This window comes from Lycium ferocissimum, chromosome 9 (assembly GCF_029784015.1).
Source record: "Lycium ferocissimum isolate CSIRO_LF1 chromosome 9, AGI_CSIRO_Lferr_CH_V1, whole genome shotgun sequence".
NCBI lineage: Eukaryota > Viridiplantae > Streptophyta > Magnoliopsida > Solanales > Solanaceae > Lycium > Lycium ferocissimum.
In genome coordinates, this window is record NC_081350.1 from 18776280 (window position 1) to 18788424 (window position 12145).

At 31.4% G+C, this 12145-nt stretch overlaps 1 protein-coding gene across 1 annotated transcript; it reads left to right on the forward strand.

The window, feature by feature from the left end:
* Nucleotides 1–9921: 9921 nt before the first annotated feature.
* LOC132029789 (histone H2A.6-like) lies at nt 9922–11455 on the forward strand. The gene is made up of 2 exons (XM_059419150.1): nt 9922–10196; nt 11031–11455. Exons 1-2 carry the CDS (start codon nt 10008–10010, stop codon nt 11241–11243), a joined length of 402 nt encoding a protein of 133 aa, XP_059275133.1. The 5' UTR covers nt 9922–10007; the 3' UTR covers nt 11244–11455.
* The last annotated feature ends 690 nt before the right edge of the window (nt 11456–12145 follow it).

Sequence of the window (12145 nt, forward strand, 5' to 3'; positions counted from 1 at the left end):
CCCTCCAATAAGTCTATTGGAATTGGCTCGTATCAATGGAATCTCATCATCCATACATAATGAATTGATGTGGTATATTCATATCATAATATATGAACAGTAAGAACTAGTATTCTTATTGAGACTATAACTCATAGGGAAGAAAATCGATTTATGGGTGGAATCAAATATGTAGTATTTCACATTTGACAGGGGGTGAGGATGTGACCTAGTTATGGGCTCGTGATCCGATATCAATTCCGGAGCGAGTGGTACATGTACACCATGGGTCCCCTGCAGGTCATGACTATTTGGGGAAAACATTACTATTTAGCATGCTTGTACACGATTGAGATTTTGTCATTATTACATTGCATTGCATTGGAATTACATTATTCTTATGGTTGGTTGATGACTGAACTTGTGATGGCTGAACTTATCTGATTTCCGAGACTGGTTGATAACTGGACCTAGCATATGCCTGTGTTGGCTGAATTCTATTGATGACATTATTTGTTTATTTGTTGTTGTGCCTATCTGCCTATTCTGTTAATTTTATGAACGTATGCATGATACTAAACTTAGTCGGCCTATGATATCTACCGGTACATAATGTTTGTACTGATATTACCTTGCAACACTTTTTATTTGAGTGCAGATTGTGTGCCAGAGACATCTTCCAGACCTCATATCTAGCTTGAGGCTATTTCCCGTTCAGATCAGAGGATGAGCTCCTATCCATGTCATGCTGCCTGAAGATCCTTCTTATTTGATGTCTACTTTCATTCCATACATTATTTACATTTATAGACAGTTGTTCATTCTTTAGACAGTTATGTTTTAAAGTCCTCGTACGATGACTTTCGGATTTTGGGGTTGTAATAGTTAGATTTCCGCACTTTTATTTATTTATGGCATGACTAGAAAGGTTTATGATTTGATTCTGGTTATTGATTTATAAATTGTTAAATGGTTGATAATTGGGTAAGGGGTTGGTTCGCCTACTAGGAGATTTAGTGTGGGTGCCACTCACGGCTACTTGGGTCATGACAGTTTTGGATACACATTCGACTTGGGTTTTCATGTGCCATGTGTGGTAAGGTTCATTTTTTAGTTTTTTTGCATTATTTGTGGTCTAGAACTTGCCCGGAATGTGTTTCAAGGCGAAATCCTAGACTAACTTGGTTTGAAATATGATGTTAGGCCTTCCTTGGACCGTTTTTGTGCCTTAAATTTCCTACCCTTGCATATTTTCCCTAGTCAACCCTTTTGAGCCTTTAACATTTTCTTTGACAATCATGTTACAAGCTTTAACCGTTTGTTTTTTTACTGACCTATCTTTTGGTATCTTACCTCCCTAAGTGTTTTGAAAGTGCAAACATAGGCTAAAAGCCTAAGTTCGGGGGTGATGGTGGAAAAAAGTTGTGATGTGGGAGTTACTTTAAAGGTGAAAAGGTGGGGAAAAATTGAAGTAGTAGAATGGAAAAAGAAAAAAAGTTTGGAAACTTTCTTGTTATCTTAAAGGGAAAAAAAAAGAATAAGGAATAATAAAGGGTGGTGGATAAAGGGAAGACCTGTTGGTGAAATGAAAAATGAAGAAAAGGGTGGAAAAGTTTGAAAGGAAGTGTGTTTTGATTGTTTCAAATTGTAGTACTTAGGGAGGTTTTAAGTCACTCTTACCCAAATTGTGCCCTACCTTAACCAAAAGCTTACATTACAACCCTTTAAGTCCTAATTGATTTTGAACGAAGTTTGTCTACATTAGTGGAGAAATACATGAAGGGCAAGCCTATGGTACTACTTGTGTGCATTTGAACATCTTTGTGTGTGAGTAAGAGAGAGTTAATTCTTTCAATTTGACATCCCATTTGTGTTTTAAATTGCATTTTATGAGTTGGGATTCTCTCTTGATTGTGAGGGCACATGGAAATTTGAGTTGTGAATTTGTTCCATTTTCCAGTTGAGAGGAATGAACAAAAGAAATTTGTTTTGTGATAATGAGACAAACTTTGAAGCTTTAGGGTCATGACTTGATTTTTACTTTTATTCACTTGGTTTTTGAGCACTTGAAATAAAAATTGAGTTTTTGAGATTTTATTGGTGATTCATATGTTTTGGATTAATTGTTGGTATTAATCAAAGTCATGTTTTTGTGCTTTAAGTGGACCTTTTTGACATGGTATGTTGGAGCGCTATTGAGCTTAAATGTGGATTCCTTGGAAGGAAATTGTATGTTTTGATTTGCTTGAGGACAAGCAATAGTTTAAATTTGGGGGTTTGATAAGTTGGTATTTTATCAACTTATCTCTTCTTTAATCTTAGACTTTTTCTATGTTTGATTGATAAAGTAGTGCATTTAATGTCGTTTACTTCTATTTATAGGTGTATGTGATTTAGAAGTGATTGGGAGAGAAAACAAGTGAAAACAAGTCAAAAAGAGGTCAAATTGAAGAAAGTAAAAAAATGGCTAAAACTGCAAAAACGGCCAGAACTGAAAATCTGAAATCTAGGTATATTTTGTCATTTTTGGACTTTGGAAAAATTTGACAACTATAAAAGCAAGACTTGGTGAACTTATTTTTCATCTTTGGCCACATTTCAAGCTTGGAAGCTAGGGTTCATCATCAACCACATTATTGGAGGAGAAGATTGGAGCACTTTAATGAGAAATTTCTTAATCTTTTCTTCAACTCCTTGCTTTGTATTGAATATTTAAGTGTGTAGCATTTCATTCTTTTACTTGAATATTGTTTATGGAAAAAGTTTTGGATTGAAACTCTTGTTATGCTTATGTATTGAACGATTTTTATTTCTAATGAAGTGGGTCTTTATTTCTTTAATTAATCTTGTTCTTCAATGTTTCTTAAGGGATTAGCTAACTCTAAGACTCGCCCATTTACTTCGATTTGAACTTGGAAGAGGATAATTGAGGTTGAACAAGATTAATTAACAAGGATTTGGGGCTTTAAACCCCATCTAATAATTTGAGCTAGGAATAGGATAGTTACTTGAGGTTAAATTGATTGTGCCTAGTATCACACTTTAAGGCTTGGAAAAGCTTAGAGTAAAATTCATTGATTTGGTTGTAAGACTTTGAATGAGAATTTAGAAATCATTAGCTATTAACATAAATCCGCTCTTAATTGTAAAATCATAAAATATGGTGGATCGTTACCATGGCCGGTTGAACCATAAAGCAACTCAAGCAAGTGCTTTAGGCCCCCAAATTTTGGGGGCCCCAATTTTTTCTAATAAAAATATATATAGTTTTTTTTTAATATTGTCATAATTTAAATTTGGTACTTCGTGACATGACTAGTTCTTGTGTGAATGTTATATAATTTTTTGGAATGATACAACGTATATATTCACTGTTTTTTTCTTCTAATAAGCAGTAGAAGGGTTTAAAAGATAGTGTACCCAACCTAACTTTTAAATTATTGTCACAAACACGTTGGGAAAGTTCTATCGAAAGTATAAAAGCAATAATATTTCAAGCTTCACAAATAAAAAAATGCTTTATTGAAATAAGTAGAAGCAAGTAATAATTAAAAAATTTACTATTTATTTCACTACATATATATGAGTTTGATAATTTTGAGTTTTTATTAGGTATGACTATTTGGCATGATATTTCATTAACTTTGAATGATGTGCAAAACATAACGGCCACTGATATTGATTGTTTAGACTTATTTTTCAACAGATAAAGTGTTAAGAGAAGTAGTACAAGTAGAGATGATACTCTAATCGATATACTCAATCAGATAAAAATTTTGACTCTTTTTCAAATATATACCTATATTGCTTATTGAATAATGTTTAACAAATCTTGTGACAGTTGTCTCAGCAGAAAGAAGTTTTCAAAATTAAAATTGATAATTTCTGACCTAAAATTAACAATGTCTCAAGAGACAGATTTAAATGGATTAGTTACGTTATCAATTGAAAAAGAATTATTAATGACTTTACATATAAAAAACTAGAAAAGTAGACTTTAAATGAAAGTTATTTTTATTTAAAAATCATATAGGGCCTCGTATAGCTTTAGGACCCCGATCTTATTGAGCCACCCCTGATCGTTACTTTAGAGTTCCTTGTATCCATGCTTGTGACCATTGATCATTTTACTTGCTTTCTAGGTTAGTTTTATCTTTGTTTGTTTTTAGATCAAAAATCAAATACTGAAAAAGTGTTTGGCTTAGCTTAGTTGGTGATAAATCATTTACTTTCTCAACTGCCTTTATATTGTTCCTTGTGGATTCGACTCCGACTCATAATTGGGTAAATTATATTGCGACAACCGTATACACTTTCTCTTTGAGGAGTGGATTTGGACGTTATCAGTTGTACAATACATATGCCGTTCAAAAATAAAGTCAAATACTTTTTGTTATTAAAACTGTTTGCCTAGTGGATCAGTCATGGAGTATTTGTTATCGCCTTGTAGTTTTAGGCTGTGACACTTGTAAATTTGACGTTGTCTTAATCATGTATCCTTCACCTGGCATTGATAGATTTTTTTCAGTTTGATTATTCATAATACACTGAATTTTACTAGTCTATTCTAGATGTTCGAATTAAACTCTTGTTGTGTTTAGAACTTTGTTTTTATAGTTAGACTTTAATGAATCAAATGGTTCTCTACAAGCGGTTGGTATGAACTCATTTAGCTTTAGTACAAAAATTAAATGCTTATTAGTTAGACTATAGTAATACCTCTAGAATTTTTAAAATCAAAGTTGAAGGATCCTAGATGTGATATTCAACAGATAGAGTATTAGTAGTCCTTTTCCTCTTTTTATTAGTTTTTCGTTTTTGTTCGATAAGAAATATGCTAGATTCAAAATCAGGAAAAGAGAAATAAAAAAATATTCGAATGAGAAAGGCAGAAATAGATAGCAAACTACTCCATGTTTTGATAAGTTTATAAAGATGATCCAACTTTTATGAGGCCATTACATGATATTGTATTCAGACTAAGTATAAATACTACATGTTTAAGATGAAAAGCGATAGATAGTGCAAGGCACAAATAAAATGTGCACTTTATGAGAAAAATCATAATTAAAGGGGATTAAGATAATTGTTGTAATACATATACAATTCAAAAATAAAGTCAAACAATAATTGATATACAAAAAACATTGAATAAATTACACTAAGGTATAACATTTGGAAGGAAGGAACCTTCAAAGTTTGGTGTTCGCTTGAAATGAACTTTTTTTTTATTTTTTTTATTCTTTTTCTTAAAGATTTGATTATTACATTCAATGTAAATTTATTTTGTACTCTTCTAACAAGTAGTTATTTGAATTACTCAGTCAGACAGAACAATTAAAACGGATGAAAGGAATATACATAAGAATACCATCTATAAGAAAATATTAGTTGACATACAATTTATTATATATATTTTTTTCATGTTCAGAAAATATCCAATCATTTTGATCTCGTAGATAAATAAGTTATCATACGAGACGATACTACATGACTCTGCATATACGTGTAACTTACACGCCAAAAAACTAATATAGTAAAGAAAAGTCTCATCATTTTGTTTTCAATTTCAGTAAACTGTTTCAATTAATGCAAAAAAATGTGAAAACACATGAATTTGCAAGGGGTATTATCCAGCTTACCCATGTAATATAAAGCTTGGAACCTAAATTCCCTAAGAAAAAACCAAATGAACCAAAATGGCCCAACAAAAAAAAAATTACATATCTATCTTTAACGCAAGAAATTGCTGTGTTAAAGAATTTAACTGACGGCTCAGTTAAGCCCTTTAATGCAATAATTTCCTGCGCTAAAGGCCCTCATTTAACGCATGAAATCCCTGCATTGAAGCAGGTTCTAAAGTTTCCAACATTTAGTCTTAATTGATCGCCTATATTTTCACTCTTTTTTCATATTTTGGCCATATATTAGTTATATCTAGAGACTCCGAAACGTCAATATTTTATATAGAATCCAACATTTTTTATGCGAACAATAATGTAGGCTCAATAAATCAAGGATACCTAATAGTTCCGGTCGTTGTTTAAGGGTTTTAAAGTGCTCGAAGTAAGTTTTGTTTGGAAACTTCTTATCATTATGTTTAAGTGTTTTATTTTTTAGGGTTTAGATTTAAGCGTGTTATTTTTTAGTTAATGCATAACTTTATTTCGGGTATGACGAGTTTTTTCTTTTTTATAATTAATTTAGGATGTCACACGAGTTAGAAATAAACGATATTAAAGACTAAGCTAATATTTATCATTAAGAAATATATACCCAAAAAATATACTATCTACTTAAACCATACAACTTTAGAATGGGTCCCACATGTAGTAGACTTTAGAATAACCTGAGGCCTAAGTCTCTATTACAATCCCCGTCACTCTCGCCGTCGTCCCCACCCCCCTTTCTCCTCTTAAGAGCAGGGTGCTCTAAGACATGATCATCCGCCACTTTTTTATTAACTAATTACTATTTAACAATTGCTAACTAATTATTCTTCTAACTACAATTAACGTAATAACAAAATAATGCACGAGAAATTATATTAACTAACTAATTAAATAATTAAAACTTAAAATTAGAAAACTAATTAGCACATTAATAATTAACATAGGATAAAAAATTTGACGAATAAATTAATTAACAAATAATAGGATATTAATATACTTTTTCTAATTAAATAATAATAGACAATAAACAAATAAATAAGTTAACAAATCTTTTTTTAATATAACTCACAGGCAGTTCGAACTGCCAGTGACAAGTTCCACAAAAAAAAAAAAAAAAATCGAATTGAGAAAAATAAATGTAAAAAAGGATTATTTTTTGAAATTCGAGACTATGAAAAATTGATCATGCTTAGAATTATAATGCATTTAACAAAATAATTAGAAAATTCATAGTAAAATATCTTGATCGAAGCTTGTTGTAGGGTTATTTGAATCGAGTTGTACGTAGCATTTTTTCGAAATTCAACATTCGAATCTTGTTCCTTGACTTGTATATATCGAGAATCTTGACTTTCGGGATGAAATTTGAAGCAAAAAGGTATATTTTTGGCACCTTGGGTTTTGACCTTTAATTTAATGGCGAGTTCGAATATTTTTATGGAAGTGGGGACCTTGGGGAAGCGGACTGGTCGGGTATTATTATTCATTTCTAAATTCTACCTTTAACGCAACAATTTGTTGTATTAAAGGTAGATATGTAATTTTTTTGTTTGTTGGGTATTATTATTCATTTCGGTTTTATTTTTTTGGGTCATTTAGGTTCCAGTAATATATTAATATGGAATAAAATAAAGAGATACAGACTATAAAATAAAATGCGTATTTTTCAAATTAAATAAACTTGGATAAACATATTTTACTTTTAATACAGATTTTAAAATTGATTTTCTTGAAAGATTTTGGGAGAAGTTTTAGAGAAGAACCCATGTGTCATTTGGTTGGTTTTACCCCGAGAAAGTTATCTCACATTGAGTGTTATATAGAAATAATATCACAATCGTAATATAAACAATTTTGACATTCCTAATTTGAAATAAAATTTCTATCAAAGGTTAATCTCATTATTCTTGTAATCAAACAACTCCTAAAAAATGTAATGAATTTTACACAGTTAATGCAAATCAATCTATTAGTTACACACACATATATATTGTAAATTAATTGCACCTTTTTCTTAATCGGATGTTTCCGAAAGGATATTAACGTGATATTAATGTTTACTATCAATGACAACTTAGTAGGGTTTGGCTATAGATTTCAAATATTTTTTATTTTATTTGAAATTTATAAAATTGGAGTTGGAGATAGAGTTGTGTTTAGTTATATTTTTAGCAAAGATTATTTAAAAAAATGTTCATACTTGAATGTACTTGAATACTACTTCAAAAGTTAAAAGTTAGTTGAAAAATTGATTATATAGTATAAATTGAAGTTAGATTTCAAATTTTCATGGCAAAACACTGTTTCAAATAAAGTGAATAACTGAGGTAAAAAAAAAAATGAATACTAAGAATGTGTTTGGCCATAGACATCAAAAAAAAAAAAAAATCACTTTATTTGAAATTTTTGAAGTTGGAGTTGGAGTTGTGTTTGGTTATACTTTTTGCAAATAATATTTGATTGTTTGAATGTACTTTTTAAAAAAAAATATGAAATATGATTTATACACCCAATTTTATAAATATAACTAGTTGGTTGACAAAACAAGCTATTACACAATTACATCAAAACAACTGATATATTAGTGAAAACAACTTTCAGCAGAATAAAACTTCAAATTCAAATACCACAATCCCTCCCTTGACCCATCAACCCCCCACACAAAAAGAAAAAAGGAATCAGAGCACCTTTGAGAAAGACGGAAGGGTAAAAACTTACCCGCACCAGGTGTTTACGCCCATCTCAGTTAAGTTAAACATAAATAATAAACTAAGGTTTAGAATTATTTTTTTAATAAAGAAAAAATTAGAAAAGAAAGCAAAGTTAATATTGGAACATCACAACGGTCTTTGTTATTTCAAATTTCTGGTTACCAAAACATTATTTGCTATGGCAAAAATATCTGGACCAACGTCCTGTTTTTCATTACTAAAATCATTTTTTGTTATTGCAGATTTCTAGTTATTGATCATCTATCATGTCCATAGTCTTAAGTAAGTGACGTTAATTATGATACTGGAGGTGAAATAGAAGTGGAATAAATGAATATGATGATAAATTTGTAAAACTCACTAATCTAAGAATGGACTGATATTTAGATGATCATCTTTGCTAATGGAAAATAAAAATAGTTGTGGTCTTTGGGATGTGGTAAATTACCGGCATAGAAGTATTAAGAAATTACAGTCAATCTACTTATTGTTTAAAAGATAACCGAAATAGTGTGAGAATATTTTATATTATTAATTACTTGGTTAACTAAGTTAAATATTTAATATTTATAATTAAATAATATGACAAGTGTCATTTATTTACTTGTTGGGTGTAAACACCCGGTACGAGCAAGTTTTTACTGGAATAAAATAAATTCCTTAATCATCTGATGCAATAAATTACCACTGCATCACCATTCATAAGGTTTGAGCACAATTGTTGCATATGTGAAGCTAGAAAAAGTGACACAGTTATGCAGACTATCTGCACTTTGCACTTGTACCTCATACAAAACCCAACAAGAACTAAAACAAATAGTTGTAAACACTATCAATACTTGAACAAATGGAGTTGAATTTATAAAAATAAAAAATTTAGGGTAAAATTTGAAAAAAGGAAAAACAATGGCTAGGGTAAAAAACAATAAGTGAAAATAGTGAAAACAAGATTTTGGTTGTTTTCCAAACACTAAGGGCCTGTTTGCCCATAGATATCAAAAAAATTTTCACTTTTTTTGGAATTTTGGAGTTGGAGTCGTGTTTGGCTATAGTTTTTGAAATTATAGTTTTTGTTGAAATATAGTTGTAAAAAAGTGAAAAACAAATTTTTGTTTTTGGAATTCCGGAATACAACTTCAAGTTGTATTCGGAATTCTTATGGCCAAACGCTAAAAAGTGAAAAAGCGAAAAAAAATTTCGCAATAAAGTGAATAATTCTTATGGCCAAACGCCAACTAATTTTCAAAAAAAAGTGAAAAAAAAATTCCGGAAAAAAGTGAATAATTTCCATGGCCAAATGGGTCCTAATTTTTAAACTTGAAAAACATTAGGGATCTACTAGCCAATTCAAAACATACCGTAAAACGCCGGTTGTGTTCCTTTCGTGTCACACCCAAACTCATCAATCGTCAAAGCGGTTAAAATCATCACCTTCCTCATCTCACCGTCAATCTTTCCCATATCCAACGGCTAAAACTCACGATCCTCGCACTCTCTTCTCATTGGGCCATTTAAAAACCCCTCAGTACTATATAAACCCCCCACACCAAAAAAACCTCTCACACTCCACTCCACTCCATTCTCCGTTCAACTAAACTCTCAATTCTTCTGTTCTAACAGTAATAGCCACTTTACAGTAATAGCCATGGCTGGTAGAGGAAAGACCTTAGGTTCTGGAGCGGCGAAAAAGGCTACATCACGTAGTAGCAAAGCGGGGCTCCAGTTTCCTGTGGGTCGTATAGCCCGTTTTCTTAAAGCGGGTAAGTATGCTGAACGGGTCGGTGCTGGTGCCCCGGTGTACCTTGCTGCTGTTCTCGAGTACCTTGCTGCTGAGGTGAGTTTTATGGCCTTTGATTGTTTAATTTATAACCCTTTTTTGTTGTTTCAATTTCTAGGGTTTCTGATTTATCTGATTTAGAAAGTAATTATGGTTGTTTTATGGCCTTTGATTGTTTAATTTATAACCTTTTTTTGTTTTTTCAATTTCTAGGGTTTCTGATTTATCTGATTTAGAAATTACTTATGGTTAACTTATTAATTGGAGTGTGAATATATGCTAATTAGCCATGCTTTTTGCTGGAAAACAGTTTACCCAAAAAGGATTTGGATATGAAATCTAAAGATATATTTGTTTTTTCATTTAGGGTTTTTGATTTTCGCTGTGAAATTTTTGGCCTTTGATTGTTTAATTTTTTCCCCATTTTTTGATTGTTTTCTTTCCATTATTTGGACTGGAAAGCAGTTTTGCCCAAAATAATTTGGATAAGAAAACTGAAAAAATATGTTTTTATGTGCTGATAAAAAATTATCTATGTTGGTATTTCATTTGGGGTTTCTGATTTTCTATGTGAATTTTGGCGTTTGTTTCTTTAATTTCTTTCCTTTGTTTTGTTGTTTAGATTTCTAGGGTTTCTGATTTGGAAAGTACTTATGACTTTATACCGTATGGTGTTAATTTATGTTGGTTAACTTATTAACACACAAATTGAAGTGCGAATACATGCTAATTAACCGTGTTTTTGACTGAAAAACAGTTTTGCCCAAAAAAAAAAATATATATGGAAAAGTATACTTATGTTTTATGTGCTGATAAGGAAGTTCTCTATTTTATTTATTTATTTATTTATTTAGGGTTTCTGATTTTGTATGTGAATTTGGGTCTTTACAGGTGCTTGAATTGGCTGGAAATGCAGCAAGGGATAACAAGAAGACAAGGATAGTTCCAAGGCATATTCAGTTGGCTGTGAGGAATGATGAAGAATTGAGCAAGTTGCTTGGAGATGTGACAATTGCTAATGGTGGTGTTATGCCTAACATCCATAACCTTTTGCTTCCTAAGAAAGCTGGTGGTTCATCAAAGCCTTCTGTTGATGAGGATTAGATGGATGGATAACAGAAGAAGATTTCAAGTGTTGAGGGTTAAATTTGGGTTTTGAGTAGCTGGTGTTTGTTGTCTTAGAGTCCATAGAAATTAGGTGAAATTGGTCATGGTTTCTTAGTTCTTTTGGTTTATTCACAGTTGCTAGGTTTTATGTGTAGTCTGTATATACAAATGAAGTGATGAATGATGAAACACCTTTTTATGTTTTTGAACTGTTTTCTCTTGGTTTCTAGTTATGGCAGTAAAATCTACATTTATGAATATCCAATCAATGAAATCTAGCTTAATGCAAAAGTTTGCAGTTTTTTACCCTTCCTTTTAAGTATGGTTGTGAAATTGATGGGTCTCATGGTGTGTGCTGATGTGTTTTTTACAGCATTGTATCTAGTAAGTGAACTATATTTGTCAATGAAATTATGAAACAGTTTGTGGGTATGATGCTTGCAAGGATCCAGTCAATTAGGGCATTTACTTTTGTCATCCATCTCTCCCTCTTTCTGAGGTCTGTCATTAGTGTACTGAATGTGTATGGACTTGATTGTATTTGAAAGTCAGCGAGCCATTTACTGTTTGTTGCTGGTGTTTATTGCTGAAATCCTGAGCTTTTGTCCTTGTTATGGTTTATGGTATCTAGCAGATTGTGTTGCTTGAATGAGCCCTTGGTGTACAGCAACAATTCAGGAAGTGGGTTTGATGATGAGAGGCAATAAACTTGATTTGCGTTAGGTTACTTCTATGTTTATACCTCTATCTAGATGAAAATGTAGAAGTAGCATTTACTAATTATATCAAGCTTTCATCACCATTGTCATGCACTATTGGAGTAGATTTTTTTTTTTGCGAGGTTGTTGGTAACTGTGGTAAGTAATATACTCTTATTGATGTGGTTTGCCCCTGGGGAA